Source organism: Coregonus clupeaformis, unplaced genomic scaffold (assembly GCF_020615455.1).
Source record: "Coregonus clupeaformis isolate EN_2021a unplaced genomic scaffold, ASM2061545v1 scaf0430, whole genome shotgun sequence".
In the NCBI taxonomy this organism is placed as follows: Eukaryota; Metazoa; Chordata; class Actinopteri; order Salmoniformes; family Salmonidae; genus Coregonus; species Coregonus clupeaformis.
Genome location: NW_025533885.1, coordinates 315,386 through 336,561, shown reverse-complemented (window position 1 = coordinate 336,561; position 21,176 = coordinate 315,386). Strand labels below are relative to the sequence as shown.

General features: G+C 46.6%; 1 protein-coding gene across 1 annotated transcript; it reads right to left on the bottom strand.

Moving 5' to 3' along the window:
- Positions 1 to 14,437: 14,437 nt before the first annotated feature.
- On the bottom strand, positions 14,438 to 20,269 carry si:dkey-33c12.3 (uncharacterized protein LOC335380 homolog). Its single transcript, XM_045215363.1, has 3 exons — positions 19,072 to 20,269; positions 16,595 to 16,719; positions 14,438 to 14,579 (listed from the first exon to the last, which is right to left on the bottom strand). The coding sequence occupies exons 1-3, from the start codon at positions 20,098 to 20,100 to the stop codon at positions 14,528 to 14,530; spliced, it is 1,206 nt and encodes a 401-aa protein (XP_045071298.1). The 5' UTR covers positions 20,101 to 20,269; the 3' UTR covers positions 14,438 to 14,527.
- Between the last annotated feature and the right edge of the window lie 907 nt (positions 20,270 to 21,176).

The window sequence follows — 21,176 nt, the reverse complement described above, 5'->3', positions numbered from 1 at the left end:
CCTCAGATGGTTAACTAACTATAGAGGTCCTCAGCTGGTTAACTAACTATAGAGTTCCTCTGCTGGTTAACTAACTATAGAGGTCCTCTGCTTGTTAACTAACTATAGAGGTCCTCTGCTGGTTAACTAACTATAGAGGTCCTCTGCTGGTTAACTAACTATAGAGGTCCTCTGCTGGTTAACTAACTATAGAGGTCCTCTGCTGGTTAACTAACTATAGAGGTCCTCTGCTGGTTAACTAACTATAGAGGTCCTCTGCTGGTTAACTAACTATAGAGGTCCTCTGCTTGTTAACTAACTATAGAGGTCCTCTGCTGGTTAACTAACTATAGAGGTCCTCTGCTGGTTAACTAACTATAGAGGTCCTCTGCTGGTTAACTAACTATAGAGGTCCTCAGATGGTTAACTAACTATAGAGTTCCTCAGCTGGTTAACTAACTATAGAGGTCCTCTGCTGGTTAACTAACTATAGAGGTCCTCTGCTGGTTAACTAACTATAGAGGTCCTCTGCTGGTTAACTAACTATAGAGTTCCTCTGCTGGTTAACTAACTATAGAGGTCCTCAGATGGTTAACTAACTATAGAGTTCCTCAGATGGTTAACTAACTATAGAGGTCCTCTGCTTGTTAACTAACTATAGAGGTCCTCATATGGTTAACTAACTATAGAGGTCCTCAGATGGTTAACTAACTATAGAGGTCCTCTGCTTGTTAACTAACTATAGAGGTCCTCTGCTGGTTAACTAACTATAGAGGTCCTCTGCTGGTTAACTAACTATAGAGGTCCTCTGCTGGTTAACTAACTATAGAGGTCCTCTGCTGGTTAACTAACTATAGAGGTCCTCAGCTGGTTAACTAACTATAGAGGTCCTCAGCTGGTTAACTAACTATAGAGGTCCTCTGCTGGTTAACTAACTATAGAGGTCCTCTGCTGGTTAACTAACTATAGAGGTCCTCTGCTGGTTAACTAACTATAGAGGTCCTCTGCTGGTTAACTAACTATAGAGGTCCTCTGCTGGTTAACTAACTATAGAGGTCCTCTGCTGGTTAACTAACTATAGAGGTCCTCTGCTGGTTAACTAACTATAGAGGTCCTCTGCTGGTTAACTAACTATAGAGGTCCTCAGATGGTTAACTAACTATAGAGTTCCTCAGATGGTTAACTAACTATAGAGGTCCTCTGCTGGTTAACTAACTATAGAGGTCCTCTGCTGGTTAACTAACTATAGAGGTCCTCTGCTGGTTAACTAACTATAGAGGTCCTCTGCTGGTTAATTAACTATAGAGTTCCTCTGCTGGTTAACTAACTATAGAGGTCCTCTGCTGGTTAACTAACTATAGAGGTCCTCTGATGGTTAACTAACTATAGAGGTCCTCAGATGGTTAACTAACTATAGAGGTCCTCAGATGGTTAACTAACTATAGAGGTCCTCTGCTTGTTAACTAACTATAGAGGTCCTCTGCTTGTTAACTAACTATAGAGGTCCTCTGCTGGTTAACTAACTATAGAGGTCCTCTGCTGGTTAACTAACTATAGAGGTCCTCAGATGGTTAACTAACTATAGAGGTCCTCAGATGGTTAATTAACTATAGAGTTCCTCTGCTGGTTAACTAACTATAGAGGTCCTCTGCTGGTTAACTAACTATAGAGGTCCTCTGCTGGTTAACTAACTATAGAGGTCCTCTGATGGTTAACTAACTATAGAGGTCCTCAGATGGTTAACTAACTATAGAGGTCCTCAGATGGTTAACTAACTATAGAGGTCCTCTGCTGGTTAACTAACTATAGAGGTCCTCTGCTGGTTAACTAACTATAGAGGTCCTCTGCTGGTTAACTAACTATAGAGGTCCTCTGCTGGTTAACTAACTATAGAGGTCCTCTGCTGGTTAACTAACTATAGAGGTCCTCTGCTGGTTAACTAACTATAGAGGTCCTCAGATGGTTAACTAACTATAGAGGTCCTCAGATGGTTAACTAACTATAGAGGTCCTCAGATGGTTAACTAACTATAGAGGTCCTCAGATGGTTAATTAACTATAGAGGTCCTCAGATGGTTAACTAACTATAGAGGTCCTCTGCTGGTTAACTAACTATAGAGGTCCTCTGCTGGTTAACTAACTATAGAGGTCCTCTGCTGGTTAACTAACTATAGAGGTCCTCTGCTGGTTAACTAACTATAGAGGTCCTCTGCTGGTTAACTAACTATAGAGGTCCTCTGCTGGTTAACTAACTATAGAGGTCCTCTGCTGGTTAACTAACTATAGAGGTCCTCTGCTTGTTAACTAACTATAGAGGTCCTCTGCTGGTTAACTAACTATAGAGGTCCTCTGCTGGTTAACTAACTATAGAGGTCCTCTGCTGGTTAACTAACTATAGAGGTCCTCAGCTGGTTAACTAACTATAGAGTTCCTCAGATGGTTAACTAACTATAGAGGTCCTCTGCTGGTTAACTAACTATAGAGGTCCTCTGCTGGTTAACTAACTATAGAGGTCCTCTGCTGGTTAACTAACTATAGAGTTCCTCTGCTGGTTAACTAACTATAGAGGTCCTCAGATGGTTAACTAACTATAGAGTTCCTCAGATGGTTAACTAACTATAGAGGTCCTCTGCTTGTTAACTAACTATAGAGGTCCTCATATGGTTAACTAACTATAGAGGTCCTCTGCTGGTTAACTAACTATAGAGGTCCTCTGCTGGTTAACTAACTATAGAGGTCCTCTGCTTGTTAACTAACTATAGAGGTCCTCTGCTGGTTAACTAACTATAGAGGTCCTCTGCTGGTTAACTAACTATAGAGGTCCTCTGCTGGTTAACTAACTATAGAGGTCCTCAGATGGTTAACTAACTATAGAGTTCCTCAGATGGTTAACTAACTATAGAGGTCCTCTGCTGGTTAACTAACTATAGAGGTCCTCTGCTGGTTAACTAACTATAGAGGTCCTCTGCTGGTTAACTAACTATAGAGGTCCTCAGATGGTTAATTAACTATAGAGTTCCTCTGCTGGTTAACTAACTATAGAGGTCCTCTGCTGGTTAACTAACTATAGAGGTCCTCTGCTGGTTAACTAACTATAGAGGTCCTCAGATGGTTAACTAACTATAGAGGTCCTCAGATGGTTAACTAACTATAGAGGTCCTCTGCTTGTTAACTAACTATAGAGGTCCTCTGCTGGTTAACTAACTATAGAGGTCCTCTGCTGGTTAACTAACTATAGAGGTCCTCTGCTGGTTAACTAACTATAGAGGTCCTCAGATGGTTAACTAACTATAGAGGTCCTCAGATGGTTAATTAACTATAGAGTTCCTCTGCTGGTTAACTAACTATAGAGGTCCTCTGCTGGTTAACTAACTATAGAGGTCCTCTGCTGGTTAACTAACTATAGAGGTCCTCTGATGGTTAACTAACTATAGAGGTCCTCAGATGGTTAACTAACTATAGAGGTCCTCAGATGGTTAACTAACTATAGAGGTCCTCTGCTTGTTAACTAACTATAGAGGTCCTCTGCTGGTTAACTAACTATAGAGGTCCTCTGCTGGTTAACTAACTATAGAGGTCCTCTGCTGGTTAACTAACTATAGAGGTCCTCTGCTGGTTAACTAACTATAGAGGTCCTCTGCTGGTTAACTAACTATAGAGGTCCTCAGATGGTTAACTAACTATAGAGGTCCTCAGATGGTTAACTAACTATAGAGGTCCTCAGATGGTTAATTAACTATAGAGTTCCTCAGATGGTTAACTAACTATAGAGGTCCTCTGCTTGTTAACTAACTATAGAGGTCCTCTGCTGGTTAACTAACTATAGAGGTCCTCTGCTGGTTAACTAACTATAGAGGTCCTCTGCTGGTTAACTAACTATAGAGGTCCTCTGCTGGTTAACTAACTATAGAGGTCCTCTGCTGGTTAACTAACTATAGAGGTCCTCTGCTGGTTAACTAACTATAGAGGTCCTCTGCTTGTTAACTAACTATAGAGGTCCTCTGCTGGTTAACTAACTATAGAGGTCCTCTGCTGGTTAACGAACTATAGAGGTCCTCTGCTGGTTAACTAACTATAGAGGTCCTCAGATGGTTAACTAACTATAGAGTTCCTCAGATGGTTAACTAACTATAGAGGTCCTCTGCTGGTTAACTAACTATAGAGGTCCTCTGCTGGTTAACTAACTATAGAGGTCCTCTGCTGGTTAACTAACTATAGAGTTCCTCTGCTGGTTAACTAACTATAGAGGTCCTCAGATGGTTAACTAACTATAGAGTTCCTCAGATGGTTAACTAACTATAGAGGTCCTCTGCTTGTTAACTAACTATAGAGGTCCTCTGATGGTTAACTAACTATAGAGGTCCTCTGCTGGTTAACTAACTATAGAGGTCCTCTGCTGGTTAACTAACTATAGAGGTCCTCTGCTTGTTAACTAACTATAGAGGTCCTCTGCTGGTTAACTAACTATAGAGGTCCTCTGCTGGTTAACTAACTATAGAGGTCCTCTGCTGGTTAACTAACTATAGAGTTCCTCAGATGGTTAACTAACTATAGAGGTCCTCTGCTGGTTAACTAACTATAGAGGTCCTCTGCTGGTTAACTAACTATAGAGGTCCTCTGCTGGTTAACTAACTATAGAGTTCCTCTGCTGGTTAACTAACTATAGAGGTCCTCAGATGGTTAACTAACTATAGAGTTCCTCAGATGGTTAACTAACTATAGAGGTCCTCAGATGGTTAACTAACTATAGAGGTCCTCAGATGGTTAACTAACTATAGAGGTCCTCTGCTTGTTAACTAACTATAGAGGTCCTCTGCTGGTTAACTAACTATAGAGGTCCTCAGATGGTTAACTAACTATAGAGGTCCTCTGCTTGTTAACTAACTATAGAGGTCCTCATATGGTTAACTAACTATAGAGGTCCTCAGATGGTTAACTAACTATAGAGGTCCTCTGCTTGTTAACTAACTATAGAGGTCCTCTGCTTGTTAACTAACTATAGAGGTCCTCTGCTGGTTAACTAACTATAGAGGTCCTCTGCTGGTTAACTAACTATAGAGGTCCTCTGCTGGTTAACTAACTATAGAGGTCCTCAGATGGTTAACTAACTATAGAGTTCCTCAGATGGTTAACTAACTATAGAGGTCCTCAGATGGTTAACTAACTATAGAGGTCCTCTGCTGGTTAACTAACTATAGAGGTCCTCTGCTGGTTAACTAACTATAGAGGTCCTCTGCTGGTTAACTAACTATAGAGGTCCTCTGCTGGTTAACTAACTATAGAGGTCCTCAGATGGTTAACTAACTATAGAGTTCCTCAGATGGTTAACTAACTATAGAGGTCCTCTACTTGTTAACTAACTATAGAGGTCCTCAGATGGTTAACTACCTATAGAGGTCCTCTGCTTGTTAACTAACTATAGAGGTCCTCTGCTGGTTAACTAACTATAGAGGTCCTCAGATGGTTAACTAACTATAGAGGTCCTCAGGTGGTTAACTAACTATAGAGGTCCTCTGCTGGTTAACTAACTATAGAGGTCCTCTGCTGGTTAACTAACTATAGAGGTCCTCTGCTGGTTAACTAACTATAGAGGTCCTCTGCTGGTTAACTAACTATAGAGGTCCTCTGATGGTTAATCTAACTATAGAGGTCCTCTGCTGGTTAACTAACTATAGAGGTCCTCTGCTGGTTAACTAACTATAGAGGTCCTCTGCTGGTTAACTAACTATAGAGGTCCTCTGCTGGTTAACTAACTATAGAGGTCCTCAGATGGTTAACTAACTATAGAGGTCCTCAGATGGTTAACTAACTATAGAGGTCCTCAGATGGTTAACTAACTAGAGTTCCTCAGATGGTTAACTAACTATAGAGGTCCTCAGATGGTTAACTAACTATAGAGGTCCTCAGATGGTTAACTAACTATAGAGGTCCTCAGATGGTTAACTAACTCTATACAGTGCATTCGGAAAGTATTCAGACCCCTTGACTTTTTCCACATTTTGTTACGTTACAGCCTTATTCTAAAATGGATTAAATAAAATAAAAATCCTCATCAATCTATACACAATACCCCATAATGACAAAGCAAAAACTAAAAACATTTACTTATTTACATAAGTATTCAGACCCTTTGCTATGAGACTCGAAATTGAGCTCAGGTGCATCCTGTTTCCATTGATCATCCTTGATGTTTCTACAACTTGATTGGAGTCCACCTGTGGTAAATTCAATTGGTTGGACATGATTTGGAAAGGCACACACCTGTCTATATAAGGTCCCACAGTTGACAGTGCATGTCAGAGCAACAACCAAGCCATGAGGTCGAAGGAATTGTCTGCAGGATTGTGTCGAGACACAGATCTGGGGAAGGGTACCAAAAAATGTCTGCAGCATTGAAGGGCCCCAAGAACACAGTGGACTCCATCATTCTTAAATGGAAGAAGTTTGGAACCACCAAGACTCTTCCTAGAGCTGGCCGCCCGGCCAAACTGAGCAATCGGGGGAGAAGGGCCTTGGTCAGGGAGGTGACCAAGAACCCGATGGTCTCTCTGACAGAGCTACAGAGTTCCTCTGTTGAGATGCTAGAACCTTCCAGAAGGACAACCATCTCTGCAGCACTCCATCAATCAGGCTTTTATGGTAGAGTGGCCAGATGGAAGCCACTCCTCAGTAAAAGGCACGACAGCTTGCTTGGAGTTTGCCAAAAGGCACCTAAAGGACTCTCAGATCATGAGAAACAAGATTCTCTGGTCTGATGAAACCAAGATTGAAATCTTTGGCCTGAATTCCAAGCGTCATGTCTGGAGGAAACCTGGCACCATCCCTACGGTGAAGCATTTAAAAATAAAAAATAAAATTCACCTTTATTTAACCAGGTAAGAAGCCAGTTGAGAACAAGTTCTAATTTACAACTGCGACCTGGCCAAGATAAAGCAAAGCAGTGCGATTAAAAACAACAACACAGAGTTACATATGGGGTAAACAAAACATAAAGTCAAAAATACAACAGAAAATATATATACAGTGTGTGCGAATGTAGCAAGTTATGGAGGTAAGGCAATAAATAGGCCATAGTGCAAAATAGTTACAATTTAGTATTAACACTGGAGTGATAGATGTGCAAAAGATGATGTGCAAATAGAGATACTGGGGTGCAAAAGAGCAAAATAAATAACAATATGGGGATGAGGTAGTTGGGTGGGCTAATTTCAGAAAGGCTGTGTACAGGTGCAGTGATCGGTAAGCTGCTCTGACAACTGATGCTTAAAGTTAGTGAGGGAGATAAGAGTCTCCAGCTTCAGAGATTTTTGCAGTTCGTTCCAGTCATTGGCAGCAGAGAACTGGAAGGAATGGCGGCCAAAGGAGGTGTTGGCTTTGGGGATGACCAGTGAGATATATCTGCTGGAGCGCATACTACGGGTGGGTGTTGCTATGGTGACCAATGAGCTAAGATAAGACAGGGATTTGCCTAGCAGTGATTTATAGATGACCTGGAGCCAGTGGGTTTGGCGACGAATATGTAGTGAGGGCCAGCCAACAAGAGCGTACAGGTCACAATGGTGGGTAGTATATGGCGCTTTGGTGACAAAACGGATGGCACTGTGATAGACTACATCCAATTTGCTGAGTAGAGTGTTGGAGGCTATTTTGTAAATGACATCACCGAAATCAAGGATCGGTAGGATAGTCAGTTTTACGAGGGCATGTTTGGCAGCATGAGTGAAGGAGGCTTTGTTGCGAAATAGGAAGCCGATTCTAGATCTAACTTTTGATTGGAGATGCTTAATGTGAGTCTGGAAGGAGAGTTTACAGTCTAACCAGACACCTAGGTATTTGTAGTTGTCCACATACTCTAGGTCAGACCCGCCGAGAGTAGTGATTCTAGTCGGGTGGGCGGGTGCAAGCAGCGTTCGGTTGAAGAGCATGCATTTAGTTTTACTAGTGTTTAAGAGCAGTTGGAGGCTACGGAAGGAGTGTTGTATGGCATTGAAGCTCGTTTGGAGGTTTGTTAACACAGTGTCCAATGAAGGGCCAGATGTATACAAAATGGTGTCGTCCGCATAGAGGTGGATCCGAGCGTCACCAGCAGCAAGAGCGACATCATTGATATACACAGAGAATAGAGTCGGCCCAAGAATTGAACCCTGTGGCACCCCCATAGAGACTGCCAGAGGTCCAGACAACAGGCCCTCTGATTTGACACATTTAACTCTATCTGAGAAATAGTTGGTGAACCAGGCGAGGCAGTCTTTTGAGAAACCAAGGCTATTTAGTCTGCCGATAAGAATGCGGTGGTTGACAGAGTCGAAAGCCTTGGCCAGGTCGATGAAGAGGGCTGCACAGTACTGTCTATTATCGATCGCGGTTATAATATCGTTTAGGACCTTGAGCGTGGCTGAGGTGCACCCATGACCAGCTCGGAAACCGGATTGCATAGCGGAGAAGGTACGGTGGGATTCGAAATGGTCGGTGATCTGTTTGTTAACTTGGCTTTCAAATACTTTCGAAAGGCAGGGCAGGATGGATATAGGTCTGTAACAGTTTGGATCTAGAGTGTCACCCCCTTTTGAAGAGGGGGACGACCACGGCAGCTTTCCAATCTCTGGGGATCTCAGACGATACGAAAGAGAGGTTGAACAGGCTAGTAATAGGGGTTGCGACAATTTCGGCTGCTAATTTTAAAAAGAAAGGGTCCAGATTGTCTAGCCTTAAAGAACTGGTCTTCTAGTGCGTTGGGTACAGAGAAAAAAAGGGGCAGGTTTCCAGGCGTTGTAGAATAGATTCAGGGCATTATGTACAGACAAGGATATGGAAGGATATGAGTACAGTGGAGGTAAACCTAAGCGTTGGGTAACAATGAAAGAGATAGCATCACTGGAGGCACCGATTGAGTCGGTCTCCGCATGTATGGGGGGTGGGACAAAAGAGCTATCTAAGGCAGGTTTAGCTGGGCTGGGGGATCTACAGTGAAATAGTACAATAAGAAATAAGTGAAACAGCAATAAGCAAGGCATATTGACATGGGAGAGAGGCATACAGCAATCACAGGTGTTATTTGAGAGCTAAGACAACAGCTGGTAATGGCGACACAGTTTGGGCTGAGGCTAAACATAAACAGGATGCGGTACCGTAAAAAGGAACAGTCCAGCAGACATCAGCTGTATAGCTGAGTTATCATAAGGTCCGGTGAACAGCAATAGGAGAGTTCTGAGGTAGTTTGGGGGCTGCTAAAGCACTAGCGAGCAAGAGGCCATGGCTAGCGTGTGCTAGCGGGCCGGGGCTTGCAGATGGATCTTCGTGGTCGACGTCGTAACGGGAAGCCTGTTGTAACCATATCAGACGATTTCGTCGGCAGACCAGTCGTGTTGGATCGGCGGGGCTCCATGTCGACACTAGGAGGTCCCGTCCGGTTGACAAGGAGGTAGATAGCCGGGAGATGGGCCTGGCTCAAGGCTAACTCAGGGCTGATTAGCCAACCACAAAACGTCCATTTGGTTGCAGCTAGCTAGTAGCGATGAAGCATGGTGGTGGCAGCATCAAGCTTTGGGGAAAGTTTTCAGCGGCAGGGACTGGGAGACTAGTCAGGATTGAGGGAAAGATGAACGGCGCGAAGTACAGAGAGATCCTTGATGAAAACCTTCTCCAGAGCGCTCAGGACCTCAGACTGGGGCGAAGGTTCACCTTCCAACAGGACAAAAACCCTAAGCACACAGCCTAGACAATGTAGGAGTGGCTTCGGGACTAGTGTCTGAATGTCCTTGAGTGGCCCAGCCAGAGCCCGGACTTGAACCCGATCAAACATCTCTCGAGAGACCTGAAAATAGCTGTGCAGCGACGCTCCCCATCCAACCTGACAGAACTTGAGAGGATCTGCAGAGAAGAATGGGAGAAACTCCTCAAATACAGGTGTGCCAAGCTTGTAGCGTCAAGCTTGTAGCGTCATACCCAAGAAGACTCGAGGCTGTAATCGCTGCCAAAGGTGCTTCAACAAAGTACTGAGTAAAGGGTCTGAATACTTATGTAAATGTATGTTCCACAGTTATTGTGAATGGGGTCCTAGGATATGTTTGCTATTTAAAAATAGCCTGTTTAGTCTTTGTAGATGATCTCACTGTTTTCATAGTAGCTGGATATAGTGGTGTAAAGTGCTATACATATGGTTTGATTTGCAGTGAACATTGCTGCTGTGAGATACATGAGCACAGCATTACATTTGTAATATTGGGAGGTCATAAACGGGTCATATTTTGGTTGAATTATAAGATTTTTACATTTACATTTTAGTCATTTAGCAGACGCTCTTATCCAGAGCGACTTACAGTTAGTGAGTACATACATCATTTTTTTTATACTGGCCCCCCATGGGAATCGAACCCACAACCCTGGCATTGCAAACGCCATGCTCTATCAATTGAGCTACATCCCTGCCGGTCATTCCCTCCCCTACCCTGGACGACGCTGAGCCAATTGTGCGCCGCCCCATGGGTCTCCCGGTCGCGGCCGGCTACGACAGAGCCTGGATTCGAACCAGGATCTCTAGTGGCACAGCTAGCACTGCGATGCAGTGCCTTAGACCACTGCGCCACTCGGGAGACATAGATATAACATATAACAATAAGGTTATAAGGACAATATAACAAGATATAACAATAAGGTTATAAGGACATCAGAAATAAGACGTCTTGGGCAGGTCGGATTCTGGTTGTATATGGACGTCATATTGATGTCTAAAAAAAGTATAAAAACCAAAAAAATACATTCAGAATCAACCTGCTGTGTCTGCTGGGTTGTGTTTGATTAGGAGTTGCAGATATTTTCTCCCTCTCTCTCTCTCTCTCTCTCCCTCTCCCTCTCCCTCTCTCTCTCTCTCTCTCTCTCTCTCCCTCTCCCTCTCCCTCCCTCTCCTCTCCCTCTCCCTCTCCCTCTCTCTCTCCTCTCTCTCTCTCTCTCTCTCTCTCTCTCTCTCTCCCTCTCCCCCTCCCTCTCCCTCTCCCTCTCCCTCTCCCTCTCCCTCTCCCTCTCTCTCTCTCTCTCTCTCTCTCTCTCTCTCTCTCTCTCTCTCCCTCCCTCTCTCCCTCCCTCCCCCCTCTCTCCCTGATAGAATCATGCTGACACAACAACGCGGCACCAAGCCGCCAACACATTGCATTTCCACACGGCTGCCTGCCAGGAACAGGGATTTGTGGGATATGCTGCAGTGCTGCTCTTTGTCTGACCCATATGTAAGGTTGTGTGTGCACTGTCTACCTATACTGTAATTAACATGCAGTCTATGCTCACGCAACATTATATCTCCCCGGATCAGTAGAGGAAGTCTGATTCTGAGGAAGAATATCTCTTCTACTTTACTAGGTCACCTGTACTGTTATCTGTAGCCTACACATCACATCTCCCCGGTTGGAGCTCTGTAGCCTACACATCACAGCTCCCCGGTTGGAGCTCTGTAGCCTACACATCACAGCTCCCCGGTTGGAGCTCTGTAGCCTACACATCACAGCTCCCTGGTTGGAGCTCTGTAGCCTACACATCACAGCTCCCCGGTTGGAGCTCTGGAGCCTACACATCACAGCTCCCCGGTTGGAGCTCTGTAGCCTACACATCACAGCTCCCCGGTTGGAGCTCTGTAGCCTACACATCACAGCTCCCTGGTTGGAGCTCTGTAGCCTACACATCACAGCTCCCTGGTTGGAGCTCTGTAGCCTCATAGGGTCAAGGGTCACTATCAGAGGAAGGCAGGAAGCAGCTCTTCTACTTGAGTAATAAATAGGTCACCAAAGCCTACTAGAGACATGCTTTTGTTTGAACTGACACTAGAATAATTCAATCACATTATTTAAAAAAATTCAAAAATCTATGCAATCATTTGCAGTTCAGTTATGTAATTTTATTCAGCAAGTTGCTGGCCCTTACAGGTATACCAATCATACAGTATAAGGTTCAGACTTGGGATAGTATCTCAGATGTAAAGCACCGTTCAGATCTAGGATCGGTCGGCATACATATGCACAGCAAAGAGCTTCTGTTACCAGGCTAGATACTTCTGTTACCAGGCTAGATACTTCTGTTACCAGGCTAGATACTTCTGTTACCAGGCAGAAGTTATTCTTCAGTTGTTTTACTGTTTACTTGTAGCTTGTAGGTTCAGATCAGCCTGAAATCCAGACCTGTTTTGTGCTAACATTCCACTCCTTGTACTCCGTGTCATATGCCAAACATGTTTGGTATGACAAGGAGCGGCAAGGAGTGGAACGTTAGCACAAACAGACTGGTGCCCAGGCTAGGTTCGGAAGGCCTTACAGAACAGAAAAGGGCTAACAGAAGCTAACAGACTGGTACCCAGGCTAGGTTCGGAAGGCCTTACAGAACAGAAAAGGGCTAACAGAAGCTAACAGAGCTATTTCTCTAAGATCACAGGGAGAAACCAGTAACTAAGCTTTAATAATGCAGTCTTCCATGACATTTCCATACCCACAGCTTCTCATACATACGGCAAGAAACCGGTTGGCTTAGTATTTATGTTTCATGAACAACATGCCAAAACTAATCATTGTCTTATCTTCACCTGACTGAAGCTTGTGGTAACTTGATAAGAGGATGGAAATATAATGGAAGAGTAACAGAGAAGGAAAGGTCAATAAACTTTAAGGTTACTGTTCCACTGGCTACGGCTATGGAACCAGGGGTACTGATCAGGTCAGGATCAATATCCTGTTGATAGAGCTCCACATCAATATGTTCCTAATCAATATGCCACAACAGGTTTCTAGTGGTATGAGAACAACACAGATACAATCCAACCATCCAAACCTAAATAACATTTTAATAAAGTCCTCCTTTACAAACAATTGGTCAAATGTTTGCACAATGGGGGATAGTCAAATCAAACGCTGAGCCTGATGCTGGGATATCATGGTGGCATGGAGGCACATAATGATCTGGGACCAGGCTAACGGAGGGGGAACTCTAGCAGGAGGATATTGCTCACAGGCTTAGCTGTATGAGCTAATGCAGCGCAGTCTATCTCTCAGCAGTCTTCTGCCTGGCGGCCATTTTGTTGATGTATGATGTCACAACATCAGTGTGGAGAAGAAGGGGGACCTCTTGTGTAGAACAAGGGCACATCTGTCTTCGTGGTGGACCTCTTGTGTAGAACAAGGGCACATCTGTCTTCGGAAGGATGACGTTTAGGATGCTTAGGGGGGCTGTTCAAGATTAGGGTGGAACTAGATTAGGGTGGTACTAGATTAGGGTGGTACTGCGGGGATGAGTTGTGGGGTGGTATGGGGGAGGGAGGTATGGGGTTTAGGTAAGGGTGGTATGGGGGGAGGGAGGTATGGGGGTTTAGGTAAGGGTGGGGTGGGGTGGTATGGGGAGGGAGGTATTGGGTTTAGGTAAAGGTGGGGTGGTGTGAGGTTTAAGTAAGGGTGGGGTGGGGTGGGGTGGGGGTTTAGGTAAGGGTGGTGTGGTGTGAGGTTTAGGTAAGGGTGGGGTGGGGTGGGGTGGGGTTTAGGTAAGGGTGGGGTGGTGTGGGGTTTAGGTAAGGGTGGGGTGGGGTGGGGTGGGGGTTTAGGTAAGGGTGGGGTGGGGTTTAGGTAAGGGTGGGGTGGGGTGGGGTGGGGTGGGGTTTAGGTAAGGGTGGGGTGGGGTTTAGGTAAGGGTGGGGTGGTGTGGGGTTTAGGTAAGGGTGGGGTGGGGTGGGGTTTAGGTAAGGGTGGGGTGGGGTGGGGGTTAGGTAAGGGTGGGGTGGGGTGGGGTTTAGGTAAGGGTGGGGTGGGGTGGGGTTTAGGTAAGGGTGGGGTGGGGTGGGGTGGGGTTTAGGTAAGGGTGGGGTGGGGTGGGGTTTAGGTAAGGGTGGGGTGGGGTGGGGTTTAGGTAAGGGTGGGGGGGGGTGGGGTGGGGTGGGGTTTAGGTAAGGGTGGGGTGGGGTGGGGTTTAGGTAAGGGTGGGGTGGGGTGGGGTGGGGTTTAGGTAAGGGTGGGGTGGGGTGGGGTTTAGGGTAAGGGTGGGGTGGGGGTGGGGTTTAGGTAAGGGTGGGGTGGGGTGGGGTTTAGGTAAGGGTGGGGTGGGGTGGGGTTTAGGTAAGGGTGGGGTTGGGTGGAGTTTAGGTAAGGGTGGGGTGGGGTGGAGTTTAGGTAAGGGGTGGGGTTTAGGTAAGGGTGGGGTTGGGTGGAGTTTAGGTAAGGGTGGGGTGGGGTGGAGTTTAGGTAAGGGTGGGGTTTAGGTAAGGGTGGGGTGGGGTGGAGTTTAGGTAAGGGTGGGGTGGGGTGGAGTTTAGGTAAGGGTGGGGTGGGGTGGGGTTTAGGTAAGGGTGGGGTGGGGTTTAGGTAAGGGTGGGGTGGGGTGGAGTTTAGGTAAGGGTGGGGTGGGGTTTAGGTAAGGGTAGGGTGGGGTGGGGTGGGGTTTAGGTAAGGGTGGGGTGGGGTGGGGTTTAGGTAAGGGTAGGGTGGGGTGGGGTGGGGTTTAGGTAAGGGTGGGGTGGTATTGGGTATAGGGTATAGGGTATTGAGATATTGGGGTTCAGGGTTATTGGGGTTTAGGTTGAAGAGGTTTTAGTTCAGGGCAGAGAAGGTCAGCCTGAACTCTTCTCCCTCCAGGAGTTTCCTGTGAAGAAAATGTATATTCATGTGTTGATCATGTCAAGTATATTCATGTGTCGGTCATATCAATGTGCCGGTCATATCAATGTGTTGGTCATATCAAGTACAATACATTACCAAAAGTATGTGGACACCTGCTCGACGAACATCTCATTCCAAAATCATGGGCATTAATATGCTATAACACCCTCCACTCTTCTGGGAAGGCTTTCCACTAGATGTTGGAACATTGCTAAGGGGACTTCCATTCAGCCACAAGAGCATTAGTGAGGTCGGGCACTGATGTTGGGCGATTAGGCCTGGCTCGCAGTCGGCATTCCAATTCAGCCCAAAGATGTTCGATGGGGTTGAGGTCAGGGCTCTGTGTAGGCCAGTCAAGTTCTTCCAGACCAATCTAGACAAAAGATTTATGTATGGACCTCGCTTTGTGCACGGGGGCATTGTCATGCTGAAACAGGAAAGGGCCTTCCCCAAACTGTTGCCACAAAGTCGGAAGCGCAGAATCGTCTAGAATGTCATTGTACACTGTAGCGTTAAGATTTCCCTTCACTGAAACTAAGGGGCCTAGCCCGAACCATGTAAAACAGCCCCAGACCTCCTCCACTAAACTTTACAGTTGGCACTAAACATTCGGGCAGGTAGCATTCTTCTGGCATCCGCCAAACCCAAATTTGTCCGTCGGACTGCCAGATGGTGAAGCGTGATTCATCACTCCAGAGAACGCGTTTCCACTGCTCCAGAGTCCAATGGTGGCGAGCTTTACACCACTCCAGCCGACGCTTGGCATTGCGCATGGTGATCTTAGGCTTGTGTGCAGCTGCTAGGCCATGGAAACCCATTTCATGAAGCTCCCGACGAACAGTTATTGTGCTGAGGTTGCTTCCAGAGGCAGTTTGGAACTCGGTAGTGAGTGTTGCAACCGAGGACATACGATTTTTACGTGTTACGCGCTTCAGCACTCGGCAGTCCCGTTCTGTGAGCTTGTGTGGCCTACCACTTCGTGGCTGAGCCGTTGTTGCTCCTAGATGTTTCCACATCACAATAACAGCACTTGACGAACTGACTTGTTGGAAAGGTGGCATCCTATGACAGTGCCAAGTTGAAAGTCACTGAGTTCTTCAGTAAGGCCATTCTACTGCCAATGTTTGTCTATGGAGATTGCATGGCGGTATGCTTGATTTTATACACCTGTCAGCAATGGGTGTGACTGAAATAGCCGAATCCAATAATTTGAAGGGGTGTCCGCATACTTTTGTTTATATACATTTTACATTTTAGTCATTTAGCAGAAGCTCTTATCCAACACATTGATATGACCAACACATGAATATACAATATACTGTATATATAGTCCCCTGTAGCTCAGTTGGTAGAGCATGGCGCTTGCAATGAGTGCATACATTTTCATACTGGCCCCCCGTGGGAAACGAACCCACAACCCTGGTGTTGCAAGCGCCATGCTCTACCAACTGAGCTACAGGGGACTATATATACAGTATATTGTATATTCATGTGTTGGTCATATCAAACACAAGCGGTTGTAGATCCAGGTTGATATGTTTGACAGTAAGCATTTCATTGTGCTGTGTATTCCTCGCTGTATTCTGTGCGTATGACAAATTAACTTTGATTTCATTCGATAGTGGCTGAGCCATGGTTAAGGTCACCTGTATGCAGCTATCTCAATGTCCAGAGCCATGGTTAAGGTTACCTGTATGCAGCTATCTCTATGTCCAGAGCCATGGTTAAGGTCACCTGTATGCAGCTATCTCTATGTCCAGAGCCATGGTTAAGGTTACCTGTATGCAGCTATCTCAATGTCCAGAGCCATGGTTAAGGTTACCTGTATGCAGCTATCTCTATGTCCAGAGCCATGGTTAAGGTTACCTGTATGCAGCTATCTCAATGTCCAGAGCCATGGTTAAGGTTACCTGTATGCAGCTATCTCTATGTCCAGAGCCATGGTTAAGGTTACCTGTATGCAGCTATCTCTATGTCCAGAGCCATGGTTAAGGTTACCTGTATGCAGCTATCTCAATGTCCAGAGCCATTTTGACATTGAGAAGGTCCTGGTACTCCCTGAGGTAGCGAGCCATCTCCTGCTTAGCCTCGTTTATGTCGCTCTCCAGATCGTTTATCCTCACCTGAAACAAACAGACCATTTATCCTGAAACAAACAGACCATTTATCCTGAAACAGACCATGTATCCTCACCTGAAACAAACAGACCATTTATCCTCACCTGAAACAATAACATCACATTTAAAAAATCAAGGCCATAAAACAGCAAGGTCTGTGCCCCAAATTGCACCCTAGCTGTTCCCTATGTAGTGTTCCCTATGTAGTGTTCCCTATATAGTGTTCCCTATATAGTGTTCCCTATGTAGTGTTCCCTATATAGTGTTCCCTATGTAGTGTTCCCTATGTAGTGTTCCCTATATAGCAGGGGTGTCAAACTCATTCCATGGAGGGCCTAGTGTCTGCAGGTTTTTGGTTTTTCCTTTCAATTAAGCCCTAGACAACCATGTGTGGGGAGTTCCTTACTAATTAGTGACCTTAATTCATCAATCAAGGACAAGGGGGGAGCGAAAACCCGCAGCCACTCGGCCCTCCGTGGAATGAGTTTGACACATGTGCTATATAGTGTTCCCTATATAGTGTTCCCTATATAGTGTTCCCTATGTAGTGTTCCCTATATAGTGTTCCCTATGTAGTGTTCCCTATAGTGTTCCCTATGTAGTGTTCCCTATATAGTGTTCCCTATGTAGTGTTCCCTTAGTGTTCCTATGTAGTGTTCCCTATATAGTGTTCCCTATGTAGTGTTCCCTATATAGTGTTCCCTATGTAGTGTTCCCTATGTAGTGTTCCCTATGTAGTGTTCCCTATGTAGTGTTCCCTATATAGTGTTCCCTATGTAGTGTTCCCTATGTAGTGTTCCCTATATAGTGTTCCCTATATAGTGTTCCCTATATAGTGTTCCCTATATAGTGTTCCCTATGTAGTGTTCCCTATATAGTGTTCCCTATGTAGTGTTCCCTATATAGTGTTCCCTATGTAGTGTTCCCTATGTAGTGTTCCCTATGTAGTGTTCCCTATGTAGTGTTCCCTATATAGTGTTCCCTATGTAGTGTTCCCTATGTAGTGTTCCCTATGTAGTGTTCCCTATGTAGTGTTCCCTATATAGTGTTCCCTATGTAGTGTTCCCTATGTAGTGTTCCCTATGTAGTGTTCCCTATATAGTGTTCCCTATATAGTGTTCCCTATGCGCCCTGGTCAAAAGTAGTGCACTATATTGGAAATAGTGTGCAATTGAGACGCAGACCAGGTCTTTATTATTCTAAATATAGAAACAGTGAAATGACATATTCAGCTGAATAACAGATTTGGTGTGGCCTTCCTCTGTCATTTTGTCTCCTTATGAATACTGACAAACCTTGCAGATTGCAGACTATCTCCTCTGCACAATGAGCATGACATGCATCTCTGGCTTGGCTCCCTGCACAAACTGATTGCCTCTATTAGTACTTAGGAGAGAGAGGAGGAGGTGGGGAGGAGTGGAGAGGTGGGGGGGAAGAGAGGAAAGGTGGGGGAAGAGAGGAGAGGAGAGGAGAGGTGGGAGAGGAGAGGAGAGGAGAGGAGAGGGAGAGGTGGGGGGGAGAGGAGAGGAGAGGAGAGGTGGGGTAGGAGAGGAGAGGAGAGGAGAGGAGAGGTGGGGTGGAGGAGAGGAGGGGGGAAGAGAGGAGAGGAGAGGAGAGGTGGGGTAGGAGAGGAGAGGTGGGGGGAGGAGAGGACGGGGGAGGAGAGGAGAGGTGGGGTAAGAGAGGAGAGGTGGGGGGAAGAGAGGAGAGGAGAGGTGGGGAAAGAGAGGAGAGGTGGGGGGAAGAGAGGAGAGGAGAGGTGGGGTAAGAGAGGAGAGGTGGGGGGAAGAGAGGAGAGGAGAGGTGGGGAAAGAGAGGAGGTGGGGGAGGAGAGAAGGTGGGGAGGGGAGGAGAGGAGAGGAGAGTAGAGATGGGGGGAGTGGAGGAGAGGAGGGGGGAGGGGAGGAGAGGTAGGGAGGGGAGGAGAGGTAGGGAGGGGAGGAGAGGTAGGGAGAGGAGAGGAGAGGTAGGGAGGGGAGGAGAGGTAGGGAGAGGAGAGGAGAGGTGGGTTGGGGAAGGCTGGTGCAGTGAAACACTTTCCATATAGGGAACAAAGCAGTTTTGTCATAGCAGCATCAGAGTCGCTACTCTCTGTGCTCCAAGGGCAAAATGTAGCCTACTACTGCTCTTCAGCATACATATGAACAAGGTTCTATACCTCTTCCCCTGGTTCTATACCTCTTCCCCTGGTTCTATACCTCTTCCCCCTGGTTCTATACCTCTTCCCCCTGGTTCTATACCTCTTCCCCTTGGTTTTGTACCTATTTCCTTGGTTCTGATTGATTGAGTGGTTCTATACCTTTTCCCCCTGGTTCTATACCTATTTCCCTGGTTCTGAATGATTGAGTGGTTCTGTACCTGGTACTTGGTGACCTCTTTCCCCTGGTGCTCCTCCAGCTCCTCCAGCTGTTTGTTCAGCGACTCGATGACGTTCCGCAGGGCCTCGATCTCAGAAGAGCGTGATTGGAGCAGCCGGCGGTATTCCATGGTCTCCTCCCGGATGGAGCGCACCGCCTCGTTGTTCTTCGATGCCATCTCCGCCACTGACTCAAACTTCCCCCGGTACCAGTCCTCGGCCGCCTGCATGTTCTTATTGGCCAGCCGCTCGTACTGCGCCCGGATCTCCCTGAGTGCCGCCGACAGATCTGGCCTGCTCACCTCCATGTCAACGCACACGTTAGCCGCTGCTACCTGGGCCTGCAGCTCCGCCTGCTCCTCCACAAACACCTTCTTCAGGAAGCACATCTCCTCATCCAGGGAGACCACGCTGGCCTCTGCGTCGCAGTTAGACAGCACGGCCCGCCCCACCTCTTCCCGGGCCCTCTGCAGGGCCTCCTCCGCATCCGCGCGGCACCGCGCCTCCTCCTCGTAGCGCTCCTTCAGCTGCCCATACACGTCCCTCAGGTAGTCCCTCTCTGCCTCCATGCGCATCTTATCTCCTGTCTTCTGGTCGATTGCAGCCCTGAGGCTCCGGGCTTCACCCTCGTAGAGCCCCTGAAGACGGGACGGGTCCCTCTGCCTCCTCCTGAGGGCCTCCAGCTCTGCCAGAAGGGCCCGGTTCTGCTGCTCCAGGTGCCTCACCTTGTCGATGTAGGTGGCGAAGCGGTCGTTGAGGCCCACCAGCTGCTCCTTCTCCTGGCTGCGGAGTCCCAGCAGCTCCGTGTTGAGGCTGGAGGCCTGGGCCAGGTCCATCCGCGCAGACGCATCCGGCAGAGAGGAAGAGGCCAGTGGACGCAGGGTCCGCTGCTTCCCAGCCGCCAGGCCCAGGGCTCGGGAGGAAGAGGAGGAGTAAAGAGAGGAGTACATGAAGGATTTGGTGGAGGGTAGAGAGGAGCCTCGGTAGTTGTCCCAAGTGCGGCGGTACGAGATGTAAGGATCGTAGCTCATGATGGATTTTTTGTTGTTTTGTTATTTTTTCGTGATTTTTTTGTTAATGTAGGATGTTTTTTTGTTTCAGAAGTGAATTTTTTTTTAAGTCCCCCTTGTTCTGCAGACCATCGGTGAGGATGAGCGAGCGTCTTGCACTGCACCAGCTCAGTGACGCTGCAGAGCCCTCGTTTATATACAGCCAGCCAGCCCCCTCTCCTTCCCCCGAACCCCCACCAGTGTCTGTGTGTGTGATGCATCAGGACTGTCAGCACCACAGCGACCAATAGGATAGTGCTGCAGTAGGATCACAGGGAGGTTGGTATTCTGTCTCACACTCAGCACCATGAAGCAGAGGAGATGTGGAAGGGCAGGTTTTTACATTTGCTGTAATTAACATATTTTGAGAGAGAAGAGAGGGGAGAGAGAGAGAGAGAGGGAGAGAGAGGGAGAGAGAGAGAGAGAGAGAGAGAGAGAGAGAGAGAGACGGGTTGACCAAAACAATCTATATCTCGATAAATGTAAAAATAGTTTAGCCAATATCATGAATGTGTAAGTCAGGGTTCCCCAACTGGCGGACGAATTTGGTCCCCCGAGTTTACTGAGCCAAAAATAATTATGTTTTTGTGTGGAATTTTCATTGTTGGACATAATCGAACCCACTACCTTGGCGTTACAAGCGCCGTGCTCTACCAGCTGAGCTACAGAGGACATGTTCCGGCCCCCCGATCATCCGCCGGCCCGCGGCTGAATCTAGATGATGATCCCTGGTGTTTTTAATACCATTATCAGAGGGGATCTTTATTTTGAAGGCCTACGGGAAAAAATGAACCACAAGTTATTAACTCACCAACATGGCTACTTCATAAAACAAATCTATGTTACATGCACACATTGTATTGTGATTTTATTACATAGTTGCTGTAAAACATTTGCACCGAAACTGTAACAGTAAGCAGTCGATTTTCATCGTTAATAAGTAGTCAGTTATTACCAGAAGTACCCCGGTAATCCGGCTTCTCGCCCGCCGTGGAGGCGTGCTGGTCGCAGCTGTCAGGGGGAGGAAGTCCCGCACCGACCCGAAGGCTAAGTCCAAA

Coding starts and splice junctions, on each gene's coding strand:
- si:dkey-33c12.3 (XM_045215363.1), bottom strand. CDS start 20,100: ATGAGCTACGATCCTTACATCTCGTACCGCCGCACTTGGGACAACTAC. Junction 16,720..19,071: donor AAGAGGTCACCAAGTACCAG/GTACAGAACCAC, acceptor TGTTTGTTTCAG/GTGAGGATAAACGATCTGGA. Junction 14,580..16,594: donor ATTGAGATAGCTGCATACAG/GTAACCTTAACC, acceptor TTTTCTTCACAG/GAAACTCCTGGAGGGAGAAG.